At 44.7% G+C, this 18,084-nt stretch overlaps 1 protein-coding gene across 5 annotated transcripts in view; it reads right to left on the bottom strand.

Moving 5' to 3' along the window:
- LOC137418504 (tyrosine-protein phosphatase non-receptor type 13) overlaps window positions 1-18,084 on the bottom strand; it is a 240,305-nt gene that overhangs the window by 202,799 nt on the left and 19,422 nt on the right. For 3 of the 5 annotated variants that reach the window (XM_068104582.2, XM_068104583.2, XM_068104579.2), the window contains exons 2-3: window positions 14,212-14,354; window positions 1,865-2,040 (exon numbers count right to left, since the gene is read on the bottom strand). In XM_068104582.2, coding sequence (XP_067960683.2) covers window positions 1,865-2,040; window positions 14,212-14,344 — 309 coding nt within the window. In that variant the 5' untranslated portion in view covers window positions 14,345-14,354. The remainder of the gene's footprint in view (window positions 1-1,864; window positions 2,041-14,211; window positions 14,355-18,084) is intronic. The other 2 variants (XM_068104581.2, XM_068104580.2) reach the window with 1 other exon arrangement.

Raw genomic sequence — 18,084 nt, 5'->3', positions numbered from 1 at the left:
TTATCACAGGTGATCTCAGAATAGTGAAAGATAAAATATTACGTGCATTACTTACAAAAGGACCAAATTATAGAAAAAATAAAAGAATAAACTGGAATAAAGCAATGGAACTTCCAATGATGGGACTGGGCAAATGGATGAGAGAACAAATTGATAAACACAAAGTACCAAACACACAAATGGCTTTATGGTTGGAGGAGTTAGAGAAAGAAACATGTGGAAAGGAGAGTTGTTGATTTGAAAAGAAAAGTTCGAATCAATAATCCAAAGGTAATTCTAAACAATCCAGAGACACGTGATTGCTTAAGGCAGCTTCAAACACAATATGTTATTGTACCAATTGACAAATCAAATAATAATATTGCATTTGTAATTTGTATGTAAAACATTCTACATTCAAACACTTTTGGAAGAATTGGGCTTCGACACGGGAATTTCAAAGACCTACAAAATAAGTAACGATAACAAAACAGACTTGATACAACATCATATAAATCACTCAAAGGTTGCAGGTGAATTGAATTTGAAGATGAATTTTGAAGGTGAATTTTGTTTGAATTCTTTGAATTCAGAGTTGTTATCGGAGTCCGGCAATAAAGCCGCGTATTTTTGTACAGCAACTCCGCCTTTGGTTTGAGTTATTAATTTGCAGGTGAAGACTGCGCAGGGCCGTCAGGTAAGCCGTGTCATTATCCCCCAAACCCGCCTTCTCATGTAAAATCCGCCATAAATTGGAAACGCCTCATTAAGCTCGATTCCATCCGTGGACGCTCTGTCTTAACTGAGAGCCGTCCACACGACAATACTTTAGTTGAAAATAGACGTAATGACGTAGTGTGACACAAAACTGCTGCTACTTTAATATGTAGAAGATATATTTTAACCTCTCGTAACTTTGCAGTCAATACGAAGGGATTAGTGTTACGATTACATTTATTATCATATAAACGTTACATTATCATTATTACGAAAATGGTATTGCTATTAAAAAAAACCGAGGCCAATTCCTTACTTCCACGGTTGCACCACTTATCATTGATCCATGAACCATACACCGCTTCAATCAATTAACTTTCCATTCATGACATTAGGATTAAAATGTTATGGTTACATTTACTCTATTATTATTATTATTATTATTCTTCTTCTTCTTATTATTATTATTACAAAAACGATACTACTGAAACAATACACTACTGTATTAAGAAACCTGGGCTTAATTTGTCCGAAGCGGTCCGAAGGTGAGGTATAAAGCCGAAGGCCTATACATACCGTTTTGATAGAAGAGCCGTAACGCCGATGCTTTCGATATTTGATGGTCATTTTAACAATCGGTTTGTTTGTGTTTCACACTGAATGTAAAATGTAAAGGTAGAGCATAGCATATTGTGATATATGACAGGTTCGCCATTTTTTGTCATCCTGAACGAAATTGGAATTAAAATGGCGGTGTGCGGGGGCAGCCGCCGTACCGCCATACTGACATCAGACGTAATCACATCACCCTGTCATGTGACCAGATACTCAGCTCTGATTGGTATACGTTTGAGGGGACATACGGACAGACAAACACTGTTCTCGATGGATTTGCCCTATGGCCTATGCCTTAAAAAACAATCGGTGCTTCCAAGGTGATGGCTATGACACACAATGATGAGGATCACAATAATTTCATGAGACTCAAACGTGGGAACTATCATGAAGAAGAACATATGGGTTGATGCATATAAACAATGTTAAGCTTTAACAAGTCGTTGGTTTATGAAATTCTCATAAAAGGGAAGCTGACGACATTACATTAGCTGTATTGGTATATTTATCCATGGCTCCATTAAAAAAAAAAAAAACTATAATGCAAATCGACCTTCTCTATGGAGCCATGATGCCGTGTCATCATGCCGTGGATGCATTCGGGGGCGGCAAATGGTGAGATGTCCTCTCCCGTTCTGTGGCTGCCCCGGCGAAACACCACCAGGCCACGAGGATGCAGCAAAAGAGACCATGGCGTTATAACCAAATCCAAAGTATCATGGTTGGTCTCTGGAGAATGACAACAGGGATGGAAGTATGAAATGGGGATTGTGTAGCATTTGTTGAAAAATGTTGGACCTTGAGAAGAAGGTCCAGAAAAGAAACAGGCAAACATTGAGATATCAAAATAGGGCCCAATGGGTCATGGGATACAAAATCCTACATCATTATAGTCTGGTGTGGTCTGCCTGAGGGAATGTCTATGCTGGTAAAGGAGCTTCTTGGCAACATTATACTGGATCATTTACCATTACCTTCCCAATGGTATTCAAGGTAGAAATATGCAATTTGTTCTTTGTAATAGAAACCATAGGATATTTAACATCCACCGACTAATGTTGGCTGTGGGATGCAAATCGCCATCTGCGAAGCACCAATCATAGCCGGGTATGATCACAGCCGAAATAGTTCATAGTCGGGTCAATAATTGAGCCCAGGGTATACAGGTCAAAGTCAAGTATGCTCGTTCGCTGCTATCCTGGACGACATCCATGCATTCTTCCATGCATTATAAGGACATTATAAGACTTTGGACAAATCACCGAAGTGTGTGGGATTTGTATGACAACATTACGGCCTTAAAAAGAAAGGCTCAGTTACATCATGTTCACCCTTGTGAAATCAATTCAACATGCATTGACATGGAGAAATCCAATGCTGTGGGTATGAAAATTCCTCAAGTCGGGATTTCATCAGAAGCGTGTGAGAACATTAACTTGTGGTTAAAAGGAACATCCAAGGAATTTGGAACAAACAAAAATGACAAACAAGTTTTGTCCAGCAACAACAATTGATATATTAAATTAAAGAAACTTTGAGAATAGTTTATGAAGAAGCTAACACTGTCTTGTTTTGTGTTTGTGTTCCCATGTGAATTCACGATCCATGATGCCGGATCCAAGGTGCAAATCCCACACACTTCAGCGATTCATCCATAGTCTGTTAATGTCCTCGTGATTCCTGTAAAAATGCATGTCTCCTAATATTTTGGCCTGCACATGTTATATGCCCAAGTTATTCCATGAGCCTCACCTCAATATAAAATAAAGAAACCTCAATACAGAGTGATCATGGTAATGTTATTTTCCACTGTCCAATCCAATCCGATGGAGCTCATGAACCACCTTTAGAGGCCATTTTTCCTTGCAGAGCAGGGGTTGGCCTTTTCCGGGCACCATAGTCCCCTTTTTGAAGCAATGTTCCCTTCATAAGGACAATTTGAGTCGGGGTTTAAAGGTCAATCTTTTAACATGAATGTGTGTTTGTTACAGTCTATTTTTGAGGATAAAACTAACTCGAAACCCCCTAAAAGAGTAATTATGTCCCTTTCATTTGAATTGTAGACGGTGGTTTGCAAATCAAGCCTCAAGGGCGGTGTACAGAAGGGTTTTTTTTTTAATATCAATAATACTAGGTGCAGGGAAGTGAAATTCGCTGCACGTGATGTATAACATGCACAGAGAAAAACAAGTGTTAATTTACATCAGTATTTAAAATAAATAAAAAACCTTTAGAGGCCATTATGATGTCCAATGGACATCTGATGGACATCAGTATGATGTCCAATAAATGAAAAAGATATAACGACATCTGACACTAGGCCGAGGCTTCCGACTTTGGCATGCTCACGAGGCTGCACCGTCGAATAAACTGTTCCAACTCGTCATTCTTGATGGGCGTTTATACGAGTATTAAATAAATAACAAGGATGAAAAGGCCAAAATTAATGAACCGATAGTTGAAATGATTATCTGAAAAACCCCGGCCTACTCTTCTAACCCAGCCTAACCCAACCCAACCTCATCTATAAACTGTACGATCCTTCTCCCGTCTCTGTTCGCTCATTCCCCTGATTATTGTGACCAACCATGACCCCACTACCCCCACTGTCAGCTCATTGTCTCTTCACCTTGAATCACCTCGCTCTTCCTTGAGCACTGATCTTGTGTAGAAAATAAAAATCACAACACAACATAGAATATCTCATATTTTTATTACTGTAGCCTTTGTTATTTGCATCCATTATTAAACATTATTTCCTGACACCCACAGTGTTTGTATTATTTTACAGTGACCAAGAGTGTCAAGAGCAAGCCCGGGCCACGAGGCAAACAACCTCGGGGCCCCCACCCTTTCTCTCTTTTATAACTTCAAGGAACTTTCTTTAATGAAAAACAAAAAACTTTTTTTAAAAAACAAATGGTCACTTTTATTTAGCCATATGATCGAAAATAAAGGAGATAGCGGGACGTTTGGACCGATCGAGTCAATTCACACCCTCGACTGTTGAACACTATTTCCCAATAAGATTGGGAAAAAAATGCGTGAGAAGGTGGTTAATAATGTTTTTGCATAAAGAGGATACAAACACATTTCTTTGTAACACACATTTCTGGTTAATAACCATTTTCTGTAAAGTTTGAAACTGTAGCTACCATTAACAGAGTCAACTGTTTTTTTTTGTTTTTTTTGTTTTTTTTTGTATACAAGATCGAGGCTCGTGTAAGAGCTAACATCAATCACACAAAAAATAAAACGGACACACAAAACATACAATAAAGGGAGCGGGAGACAAGATGGGGAGAGAGAAGGAAGCACACAAGTACAACAGCAGAGAACAGGGACAATGGGAGATCTGTGGGAGGGAGAGGGCTTGGGGGGAGGAGGCATGGGAGGGTGGGGGTGGGAAAGTATAAAACACATCGACACTGCATGAACTTCCAGGAAAGTTCCCCGGCCTACTTACTTTTACTTTGTTCCCCGGTTACTTTGTTTCCCACGAAAAAACAAAATCAGCTTCTGGATTTAAATATAATGATGAGGAAATGAGGAGTTTCACTTTACCGTTTTTTAAAAAATTACAGGAGAAGCTCGGGCCCCTCTACAGACCCCAGGCCTCGAGGCAGCGACTCCCCTTGACCCCCTCTCCACCCCCCACACCCCCCTGACAGTGACACATTACTCTCCTCGTTTGCCATTTTATTAAACCTGTGAAATGAGACTACCAGGGCACATAATTACTGGTCCTATAACATGTTGCACGAGACACAGACATGGCAATGGCCTTTGATGAAGCATGCCCAGGCTCGATATTGTTGTGGCAATGAAATTGCTCTATGTATTTGCAGTCACCAGTAACCTTTCCTGGGACACTCGGAGAATGACCTGTGGTACATCAAATAACATCTAAATCATTGGCTTTCATTCGTAGACAAAGAAGCTCTGTGTTGCCCAATTCCTTTTGCCTGTGAATTTGACCATAATGATCATTTTGATGATAAAAATGGAAAATGTCGAAGGACACCTAAATCAATTAACCTCGAATATATGAAGTTGATGTCCTTAAAGGATTTAAAGGTTGACATTGATGTATTTAAAGGTTGATGTCCTCTGTGAAATAAGATTCACAATTTATTAATTCACATTTCGATTCCACAGGCCAACCAAACCACTCTTCAAACGCACCAGTCGCAAATGCTCCCATTTTGCTCTTAATAGATGTAATCGTGTTTTAATATATACCGAATAGATGTACTCACATTCTGATAGTAGATACCTGACAGACATACTCACCTCTTATTAGATGCAGGAATCAAGCATACAAGCTTTATGTCGCCCTGTAGGGTTGCAAGACAATTGTAACGCCCCTGTATGTCTGTTTGCATGTGTGGCCAAGTCCATATATTTTCAAAGGATGGACTCCCCATGTAGAATATTTTACTGCCAACTGTGACATTGTAGGTCACATGGTATGGCAGCCATTTTGCATTCAGGGGGAAAAAATTGACTTCTCCAAAACCATTCAACAAAAATTTTAACTTGGCATAAGTCATCAACTTCCCCTGGGGTACACGGGGTGATAACAATGATGTCATCGGTGAAGTGGTATGCCTCCAGCCATACTTGGTGGAATCAAAATCCTTATGCTAAAAATTTGAAACTTTATTTATGTGATCTAGGACCGGATGTTTTTGTGAAGAATTAAATTTATGACATCGGTCACGTCGTCTGGTGGCCATATTGGATTGGAAATAAAAAACGTTAAAAATAAAAAATAAAAAAAATAAATAAAACTTCCTCTCCAGAACCGCTTGACAAAAAAAACCACCTTTAGAGGCCATTTTTCCCCGCAGGGCGGGGGTTGGCCTATTTCGGGCACCTTGGTCCCCTTGTTTGAGGCAATGTTTTATGGCTGAATGCTCTTCCTGCCACCAATCCTGTTAGTCGCCTCTTGCGACGCACAGGGAATTACCAGTGAACTGGTACTCAATTTGCCGACCTCGGAAGGATGGCAGGCTGAGTAAACCCCCCTGGTGTTAATTCAGCGATCGACCGGGATTCGAACCCAGGATCCTCGGATCCCAAGCCGGCACCCTAACCGCTAAGCCAACACCAGGCTTCCAGAACCGCTTGACAGATCGATGCAAAACCTCATACATATGATCGCCTAGCCATGGGGAATATAGTTAGAATTGTTGTTTTTTTTTCCACATTCATCTTCAATGCCGCAATTTACCCTTGATGTGCACAAAAGTGGTCCTTAAATATCTTAATAATCCAACAAAACAAACAAACTGGTAATAGCAATGTACGTAACATAATAGGGTATATGAATGATACGGGTACATGGACCATAATAGTAGCGTGTTCAGTTAATGATGACATTTTTGTTCAGAATGAACGTGCGAGGCGAGACCATGTGCTCTACCGAATGCCGTTCGAGTTATATTATTATATTATTATAAACCATGCGTGGTCCGAAAGAGTCCAGGAATGGATAGAACAATGATTTATTGAACTACTGCAAATACTAAGCGACACTTGCTTATAAACACAGCACAGCCAGCATCAAAGTTACTGCAAGCTCCCACCAACAGCATAATCCCCAAAAAGAACGCTTCCCTTCTACCACTTCCGTCTCCTTCCAGTTTATCATCGCATCATGTTCTTCAGCAACATCAATATTCATATAACATGAAAGAACACAGCAATAATCAATGAGTGAATCTAAAAGAAGAACTACGAAATATCCCTAAAGTTTCCTGGGCCTCCCGACTATATAATTAATTATTCATACAGACATCATTGTCTCCCACCTTAACATTTTTGTTACCCAGACAAAACCAACGTCAACAACTAATAAGAACAAGTTACATTATAGCAATGTCCATCGAGTGTACATGTCAGTACCAATTACATAGTGCTTGAACTTGGCTGGTCTTCGCCTCTCCCACTGAGAACTGCCACCTCCTGGCCAACAATCGTGACTGCACTGTCACCCTGGACCCACTGTCCTACCAGTACAGAGGAGGGAGGCCACATCAGAGCTTGCTGCTGCTGCATCAACTGTGTTACTGCAGGGAGGTCCTCCGTCAGCCAATGTACTATCCGGCTCTGTGGGTAGGGTTTCTCCCAGAATCTCTTCCTGCTGTCACTGTCTTCTGCAATGGCAGCCACATTTTGTGCCTCCTCAGCTTAGCTGGCAGCAGGATCCTGGGATTAATGTTCCATTTAAAAGTACTTTCCAGGTTAATAGTACCTCCATAACCTGTCAGCATGCACAACCCTGGGCCTAGAAATTATACAGAATGTTACATCGGACAGGCGATCCATTCCCCCTGTAAGCCCATCCCAGTTGATCAGTTTGGGTGACTGGCTTTTCTTCCTACAGGGGTTGTACAGCCACACCTTGTCAGCTCTGTGGTAGGTGGCCTGACTATCCCTCAGGTTATAACGACGGACGCTTCATCACTTCCCCAGATAACTTAAAATTTTCCCGGACCTGATGATCTTGCATCCTGTCATAGACTTCCCTTATAAAGACTGGAGCATCTTCTAGTAGTTCCTCAGAAGGGAAGTTTTCCTGTCAGCAGATCAACTAGAAGGTGCAGTTCATGGCCGGTCATCAGCTTCACTGGTGTGTAGACTCGCGCTCGGTAGGCCATCGGTAAGACTGGCAGTTTCTGGTCCCATCCCGTCTGTCCTTTGACCGAGTACTTTGCCAACTCCTGTTCTCAAGTCCAGTTAAACTTCTAAATCATGCCGTCTGACCACGGTCAGAGAAGCATGATTCTCATCTTCTGGATCCCAAGCAAGTGGCAACTCTCCTTGAAAACATGGGACTGAAAATTTCCTCCCTCTGTCTTGACCTTCGACTCTGCCATTGGTGTCTTGACCTTCGACTCTGCCATTGGTGTTTCCACCCTCTTTCTGCTGTTCTTTTTCCCCTGTTGTATCCTGCTCCATTCAGTGTACTAGTACTAGCTCTTCCAAGAGCCTCAACTATGTAGACAAAAAACCAAGCTTGATAAAATCATCAACTGCTCAAAAAGCTAACTCATGATTTGTAAACGAAAGCGAGCCTTGTTTAAACCATTTTGCTCAAAACTCAATAAATAAAAAATACATTTGGCAGCTGCCCAATAATTGGCACTCTTAAAAAAAACAAAAAAACAGATGATCACACCTCCAATAAATCAAATGTCAGATTATCAATTCTTTTCACATCAATTACTCATTTAAACCTTCTTCAGGTAGTCAAGGCACAAAGTATTTAAAGAGTGTTATGGAGTACATCTTTGGCATTATTACCCTACATAGCTAAAGATGACAGTTCACATGTGACGACGTGTAAATAACTTAGGAATGTGAATTTGTTTATGGAGCTGCTTCCCAGACAGCCACACTCACGATAGCTAGCATTATAACCTGGTGTCGAGATATCTAAAAAGACCAGTCCACTTAGAACCACAGTTTTAGACAGGAATTTGTTGCTTGATCAAGGTACGAGTGGTAACTTGCCTAATTTTCACAAAAGACTGGGATCTTTAAAATATCTGCAAGCTGACAATTTATAGCTGGGTGAACCTTCAAACCCAGTCGACACATGTCTAAGGAGAGTGTGGGAATCTCAAAGCTATCCTGTCAACCTGATGAAATACACAATGCACAGAGTCAAGGTACGTCTTACCATTTTCACAATGTATATACAGTATGTGTACATACAGTCACGTGAAACAGTAAGTACACCCCATGTAAAGTTTTGACTTTTTCAACATATTTCAACATACAGCTATTTGATCTTCATTTCAACAATATTGATAGATAAAGGTGATATTGTAGGAGTTGCAGGCAACGAGATGTTAAAAACTTCTTGACTTGTTCAAGGCTCCTTTATTTCCAAAAGACACTCTTTCCCGACCGGAACTCCTCTCTTTTTATATCCCCCATCACTTCCGCCCGATCCTCTTAAAGGGGCGTGGCTCCCACAACCGAGCGCACGCCACGCCCATACCGTCAATAGTTCCACTGGTCCCGTGCTAGTGAATTACGAACACCTCTATAGAGTATCCCCCACATGCGCCCCCCAGAATTCACTCGCACTGGCCATGTCAGTTGTTGGGGAGCCTTAACCACCTGGCCAAAACGACCCCTGATGACCCGAGCAGGGACTGTTCGAGGCTTGGCGGTAGGCGGGCCAACCGGGGGCTTCTCCGACGGGGGACTGCCCCGCCGTGGGGGTTGGGCCAACCGAGGGGGCTGGTCTAGGTCCAAGTGAGCCGGCTGGATGCGGTCCACCGAAAGGTGGTCCGGTTTGCCGCCGATGTCGACCACGAAGGACTTGTCCCTGGCCTCCAGAACGCGGAAAGGCCCATCATAAGGCGGTGGAAGCGGCCCCCGGTGTGTCATGGCGAACAAAGACGTACTCCGCTGTACGTAGATCCGGCGGGACATGGGCCTGAGGCAAACTACGTTGAGATGTGGGCATGGGTGCAAACATCTTGGCCTTCTCCCGGAGAACCGACCGCTGACGGGCAGCGGACCAGGGGCTTGTGGCATCAGGCATGAACTCCCCGGGAACCCGCAGCGGCTGGCCATAGACGAGCTCAGCAGACGAGGACTGGAGGTCTTCCTTAGAGGCTGTCCTGAGGCCCAACATGACCCACGGGAGTCTGTCGGCCCAACTGTCACCCCGGAGGCTGGCCCTGAGAGCAGCTTTCATAGAGTGATGGAACCTCTCACACAATCTATTAGCCTGGGGATGATATGCAGTCGTGCGATGGAGCTTTACCCCCAACCCATGGGCAACAGCACCCCAGAGCTCCGAAGTGAACTGGGGCCCCCTGTCTGAAGAGATGTCCGAGGGGTGCGCCAAAACGGGCAACCCAAGTGCCGATGAACGCCCGGGCCACATCGGTAGACATCGTAGACGTAAGCGGGATGGCCTCTGGCCACCTGGTGGTCCTATCGACCATCGTGAGGAGGTGGGTAAATCCCTGCAAGGGGGGAAAGGGCCCCACCAGGTCCACGTTAAAATGGTCAAACCGTCGCTCGGGCACTGGGAATGGCGCCAACGGGGCCTGGGTATGGCGATGCACCTTCGAGCGTTGGCACTCGACGCAGGTGTTGGCCCAGTCACGCACATCCTTCCTGAGCCCGTGCCAAACGAACTTCGCCACCACCAACTTTTGCGACACCTTCCTGCCCAGGTGAGAAAGACCGTGGATGGCATCGAACACCAACCGTCTCCAGCTGGTGGGTACAATGGGGCGAGGCTGTCCCAAAGAAACGTCGCACAGTAGCGTGGCGCACATGTCCCTGAACGGCACATCAGACAGTCGAAGCCCCATGACCACTGCCCTGCAGGCCTGGATATCCGGGTCGGAGATCTTATCGGCTGCCATGCAGGCATAGTCGACGCCAAGGTGCACCACGCCAGCTATGGACCGGAAGAGACAATCGGCGACCGTGTTATCCTTCCCAGCAACATGTTGGATGTCCGTCGTGAACTCGGAAACGAAGGAGAGCTGGCGTTGTTGATGGGCAGACCACGGCTCCGAGACCTTGGCCATGGCAAAAACCAGGGGCTTGTGGTCCACAAACGCCATGAACGGGCAGGCCTCCAACAGGTAACGGAAGTGTCGGACAGCTAGGTAGAGGCCTAGGAGCTCACGATCGAAGGTACTGTACTTTCATTCGTTAAGGCAGAGCTGCCGGCTAAAAAAGGCAAGCGGCTGCCAGGCCCCGTTGACCCACTGCTCGTGCACAGTGCCAACAGCTTAGTCCAAAGCGTCCATGGTGAGAGCAATCGGTGCATTGGGCGACGGATGTGCCAGCATGGTTGCGCTGGCGAAGGCCAGTTTAGCATCCCTGAAAGCTTTGGCCATCTCCTCGGTCATGTCAATGGCACATTTGGTAGGCTTGCCCTTGAGGGCCTCATAAAGGGGCCGCATCAGCTGGGCCGCACGGGGCACGAAACGATGGTAAAAGTTCACCATGCCCAAAAACTCCTGCAGGGCCCTGACGGTGAGGGGGCGCGGAAAACCCTTCACAGCCTCTACTTTAGACAGCAGTGGAGCAGCCCCCTCCCTCATGATGCGGTGGCCAAGAAAGTCAATTGAGGCCACCCCGAACAAGCACTTGGCCGGGTTAATGACAAAGCCGTGCTGCCTGAGGCGCTCAAAGAGCACTCGGAAGTGAAGCATATGCTCCGTCCTGGAAGCGCTGGCGATGAGAATATCGTCCAGATAGACAAACAGAAACGGCAAGTCCCGTAACACGCTGTCCATCAGGCACTTGAAAGCCTGGGACGCGTTCTTGAGCCCAAAAGGCATGCGGAGGAATTTGAAAAGCCTGAACGGTGTAATCACCGCGGTCTTAGGAACGTCCTGCGGCCGGACGGGGACCTGGTGGTAACCACGAACGAGGTCCACCTTAGAAAAAAAAAAACATTACCGGCCAAGCGGGCAGAAAAATCCTGGATGTGCGGGATTGGGTAGCGGTCGAGGGTAGTGGCGTCGTTAAGGTGGCGGTAATCCCCGCATGGGCGCCAACCGCCCCCCGGCTTCAGCGCAATGTGGAGAGGCGAGGCCCACGGGCTGTCGGACCGTCATACGATGCCAAGACGCTCCAACGTATCAAACTCCGCCTTTGCAACAGCGAGTTTCCCTGGGTCAAGGCGTCAAGCCTGGGTGTAGACAGGTGGGCCGGTGGTCAGAATATGATGCTCCACCCCGTGTCTGATGACAACGGCTGAAAAGGTGGGCCGTGTAAGGGCCGGAAACTCGGTGAGGAGGCGAGCGAACTCATCAGAGGTCGAGAGCGTGCAAGCAAGCCCCGTCGAGCCCGACCCGCTCAGCGAGCATGGAAATGAACTGAATGTCTCTGCATTAATGTGCCGCAGATTTTTAACATCCACCAATAGGCCGTTGGCGCAGAGGAAATCAGCGCCCAGGAAGGGGGTGGACACCCTCGCCGTGACAAAATCCCACGTGAACCGCTGCCCGCCAAAACACAGTGCCACGTTCCATTTACCAAAAGTCTGAATGGCACAGCCGTTGGCGGCTTCCAGGGCGGGGCCATGACTCCCGGCCTCCCGGTCCAATGCCGATGCAGGCAGAATGCTCATCTGGACACCTGTGTCACAGAGGAAACGACGTCCAGAGTCGGTGTCCGAAATGAACAACAAACTGCCCGAACGGCCGACGCTCATGGTAGTTAATGAGCGCCGGACACCCCGTTTCCCAAATCGCTGAAGCTGCAGGGTGGCCAGCATGCCTTGGGCTTGGTTCCAAACCTTGCGTGGTAAAAATACAAGCCTGGGGGCTTCCGCCGCTGGGCTGTAGTGGCGGCCGCAACGGTGCCTGCCAGCGGCGTAGGCTCGATGGGGGCTAGGTCCCATGCAGCCACACTGCATTGCTGTCTGGCGGGGGCGGGGTCCCATGCAGCCACACTGCATTGCTGCCTGACGGGGGCAGGGTCCCATGCAGCCACACTGCATTGCTGTCTGGCGGGGGTGGGGTCCCATGCAGCCACACTGCATTGCTGTCTGGCAGAGAAAAACTTGTCTGCTTCCCTGTTTGACCATGGGGCCGCAACGTTCGACACGTTGGAGCGTTTGACCAAACGTGGGACCATGTGAGCCGTTAGTGTCGTCAGCAGAAATGCTCCGAATGGCGAATTGGGCCTCAGCTTGTGCGAACCAAACGGCAGCCAAACGGCAGTCGTTCCCAAAATTCCAGCAGTTTGATCGAAACTGCGCTTGTCGCCATGTTCGTTCAAAGCTCCGAAAACGTCCAAGAGCAAGACGGGGTCACCAATGTAGGAGTTGCGGGCAACGAGAGGTTAAAAACTTCTTGACTTGTTCAAGGCTCCTTTATTTCCAAAAGACACTCTTTCCCGACCGGAACTCCTCTCTTTTTAGACCACTTGTGCCTTTTTAGATTACAAATAAATTACAAATAAATAATATCACCAATATTAAGATAGTCAAAATAAATTATTATAAATTAATTAAAATAAATTAAAAATTATTAAAATTATCAAAATTAATTATAAATTACAAATAAATTTGTGCAAAAGGAATGTTTGTATTATGATCGGTGTAAATGATGACAACACAGAAACTCAAGATCAGTCAGGTCATTATCCTCAGTTAAACAAGCCCATGCCTCTAACGACGCGTGGTGAGGCGAGCACAGCGAGCCGATCCACGCTAGTAACATTATAAAACAGTGTTTCTCGAGTGATGCGCGCATTCACGGTCTGTTGCTCACCGACTGCAGCTAAACTGGAATCCTGATTGGTAAAATTTTGTGCTGTGGCTAAATAAGTCGTTTCATCTTCATATTTTCAATTCCAATCAGTCAAGCCATCTGTCCATAGATGCAATCCATAATGTTCCTCCTCGGCCCTGTGTATGTATAATCCAGGTACACCCAAATCTGGTTATCTTTCTGGGATTTCAAAATGACCGTCAGTTGAGACCTTATCTCTCACCCGAGGACTTTTGGGACATCCTCCATTATTTATATATATTGATGTGCACTGTGGCATCACTAACCCCAAGTATACATTATCTGAATCACAGGCCACAGTTTATTCGATCCTATGGTAAAATTCGACATCATTTTGTGATTCCTAAAATTGGTGCATCAAGGTGCGATGAGTGTTCAAAATAAAACATGCATGCTGACGTTCGAGTACAAACACCCTTCATGCCAAAATGATGGCCATTATACAAGTCATTCTACAAGATAATAAAGCCGAGGTGTATGGGGTAGAAGGGTCATGGAGAGATTGATGCAATGTGAAAATAGTCACAAAGATGATTTTGGAAGGAGTTTCAATATTGGGCAGGAAGGAACTGGGGAAGGAATTATGTAGACATTAGGACCATACCTGTGGAGAACAATTGCTGTAAGCCTTCAGCAGCCTGAGTAAGGAGGGCCCAGAGTGCAACTTCGGCCAGAGGACGGCCTTCCGCCCGCAACACTTCAGCTAATGAAGCGTGGAGGTGTGCGCCACCAGGCATGCCGGCTCTGCTGCCATGCAGGTGGGAGAACAATCAGAGAAATGCAACTTGATATAATCAGTTTATAATTATGGTATTATGAACATTACTTCCTGGATATCAGTTCATCGTGATAAGTGCGTCCAAAAGCATGTTGGTCATATGCTACTTGGTGATTGCCCTTTGTTTAAATCTACATCCTTCATGTATGACACCCAGTTGAGGGGATCTTTTTTTTTTTTTGCACCTTTTCATGTAATGCAGCGATGTTGGCAGGCATTCTTGGCATACATCATTTCCCACTGTAAAATAACATTTGATAAAGGTTTTGTGGGAGAGGATTTACAACACCATTAGTATAAACTCCAATTCATAAGCAAAGGTCAAAAGGTTGGAAGTAAAAAGTGAGTGATGCTTTACCAACGTGGGTCGTGCGGTTATTTAGCAACTTTCCAAATTGAGCCAAATGACGGAGCAAACAGGGAGGCAAAAAAAAAAAAAAAAAGAAGAAGAAGGAATTGAAAAAAAAAAAAAAAGGTTCTGCGCTTACACCTGCCACACGTGCAATGGGCAAAGACCGAACCCACAACGACTTAACTGCCGTGTGAGCATCTGAGGACGTGGAGCACGTGCGCCTGGCAAAGAAATGCGCACCTGGTACGAGGTCAACACGTCGAGGCAAATCCACTTGGAACACAAATTTACCATCGGGAGGTCACTCTCGATCTTCTGGAACTATTTAAACAGCTTCATTTACTTGGAAATGCAACAGCAAGTGTACCCGAATGAAACTACTACTACTATGTCATTAATGGCCCCAATTATTCCCATCTTTTATGGGTAAGTTTTTGGGCCGTCTTGGGCTATCTTCCACGAACGACCTGCTCTAGGTCTGACATTCGACTGAATGTGGCAGCCATTTGTAATTTGTTCTTGGTGGCGGCAATAACTTGCCTACTCTTCACGAAGCAAACCATGGGGTCTTTAACGACCATTCGAGGGAGGGCACACATATTGATGTATATCGGCCTGCATGCAAAACACCAGGATGACATTATACCTGGGTCGGGATTTGAATCCAGGCTACACAGCTCAGAAGAGAATGCATTCCACGAGGCTATCCTGTTGGCCCCAACCAACTCCTTTGACCATAAAATGAAAATGCTTGTTTAAATTGCAGGTGCCACTTTTCTGTGCAACTCCACCCATTACAATCACAAGGTGCTAAAAAGTGCAAAATTTTCTACATGAGGACGTGTTGAAAAGTAATACCTCCTATTATTTTTCTTCAAAACAGATATTCAAATGAAAAACACAGATACTGGCATCAATCCTGACTCTACAAAGTACAATGATGCATATTTATTTATCAACATAATCTGTGGTCCACACATTTCTAACAACTTTCAAGTAGTGTTGTGATGACGTCATGAGAGAACTGTGTCCTGCTGACTTCACAGTGGCCTTGACATCATCGTTGGAAGGAAAATGTTCTCCACGAGGACGTTTGGGGAAGAGATGAAAATCTGACGGAGCCAAGTCAGGGCTGGCGATTCTTTGTGATGGTATTCATTGACCATCTCTTGCACTTGGGATCGTAATGGTGCACCGAACTCCCATCTCCAGGCTGTCATCCCAACTCTCACCTCCAGGCCATCATCCCAACTCTCAAGTCTCTCCTCCAGGCCATCATCCAGGCCGTTTTGTAGAAAAAGAACCGGAAGCATAACCTTTCAACACACCTTCGTACATTGCTTCTTCATTTTAGCTCACCTGGAATGAGGTTCATGTGAGCTTCTGCGATGGCACGTCATCCATCCGTCAGTCAGTCCGTCTGTCCATCTGTCTGTCCGTCTGTCCGTCGGTAAACACTTGCAACTTCTTCTCCAAAACCGCTGAAGGGATTGTGACCAAACTTGCCACAAATGATATCTGTATGTGGTGTGGCTAAAGTTTGTTCACGACATTTAAAAAAAAACAAAAAAAATATCGAGGTCGAAGGGGATTTACTGGGGTTAAAGTAGATCCAGGTTTGACCTCCAAAAAATAGGAATTTGCTTTATCCTCAAACTACACACACTATTTCGATGAAACCTGACCACAACCTTCATCACCCGTGATGTACCAAAATTTTGTTCAAGGTATTAGAAAAATTGGGGTCTGATGAGGTATATGGGGTTGGAGGAAGGGTGTGGGGTTGCCCCCCAAAATAGATATTTTTTTGTTTGTTTATTTAAAGTTTTATGATTATGTAAGTATGATTCTACTTGCTGCCCTGTCTTCTAGCAAGCATTGAAACTGGTTTAAAATACCTTTAGTCAGTGCAGTATACTGTTTATTCTGCCAGGTGAGCGTCAGGGGTATTGCCCTTACGTTTCGTCTTGCTCTTCTCCAGATGTGACATGAAATAGGAGATGCTGCTTATGTTGTGTGCCATTACTCGTTCAGTTACATTTAAAACGTTATCATTTTTGCATACTTATGTTCCCTAAATCTCCCATTTGAATGTTTATCTTTCTTAATTATTTATAATTTACTATTTTTATACGATATACAAGCTAATGGAAGAGCAAAGCCACAAGGGGTAAAAAGCAAATGTCATTGTTGGCTGTCTTTCCGATCAATCATCCTTTGTATCTTTACCTCGATGAGATTGACACATTGAATAAGTGGTGTGGGGACTTTTGTCTTACTCTGATTGTGTGTAAAACTAAAGAGATTAATTTGGACTTTTGGAAAGGTCACAATCATGAGCCTCTAACCATTAATGGTGATGAGGTGGAAATTGTTAGCAAATTTAAATACCTCGGTACCATTATTGATGACAAGTTAACTTTTGATGGAAATACTGATGCTGTGTACATAAATCAATGCAAAGATTTATCTTCTCAGGAAGTTGAATTCATTTGGTGTGTGCTCACATGTGATGCCAACAATAAGGCAGTTGGGCACAATAAACCAGAGAATTAACGAATAGGAAAAGAGAGAGAGAGAGAGAGAGAGAGAGAGAGGGTGAGAGTGAGAGTGAGAGTGAGAGTGAGAGTGAGAGTGAGAGAGGAGGAACAGAACCCTACAAAAGTAATAGGGTAGGTCAGATAAAAACAATTTATAATGTGGTTATAAAATATCGCAGGTGAAGATGGGGGGCAGCAAATGAATATTCTGCAGAACAAAACAAGAGGATGATGATGGACATATGTACTTTTCATGTTTATTTTAACAAGAATGACCGCACTGTGGTCCCAACCTGTGACAAAATCCGGTGACGGGCCGTTTGGGAAATGCGCATTTAAAGCGCTGTTGAAGGATTAACCCAACAACTCTTATCCATGTCAGCCTCTGCACAGTTATATCAGAACGAGATGATTCAACACATGGTCTCGGATTGTTTAACCCAAATATGGGGCCATTCAAGTATGTAACATTATATTTTTGGGCAGGTGAATGCTGCGCATGCTGACGGGCTCGATTAAACCTTACTAATCATTTATATTCAACATCGATTTGATTTTTTGGGTCCCTCATCGTGAATAACACCTGATCGAGTTCCATCCGGCCACCTCATCCTTCCTCTTTCATCGGCAGGTACATTCCTGGGATGCACTGATTTTTGTAGAACATTTTATTGATCGTGAGGAGTTAACTGGAGATCTCGCGAGATCTTGGAGACGGCGGCAGAGATTTTCGAAGCTCCACACGGTCTCCACGTTTTTCGAAGTTAAGTCTGTTCACAATTGTATTTTGTCGAAACTGTATTTATC

This window comes from Myxine glutinosa, chromosome 8 (genome assembly GCF_964187855.1).
Source record: "Myxine glutinosa chromosome 8, kmMyxGlut1.1, whole genome shotgun sequence".
Taxonomy (NCBI): Eukaryota; Metazoa; Chordata; class Myxini; order Myxiniformes; family Myxinidae; genus Myxine; species Myxine glutinosa.
The sequence above is the reverse complement of the archived record's forward strand: the minus strand, read 5'-3'. Positions and strand labels throughout refer to the sequence as shown.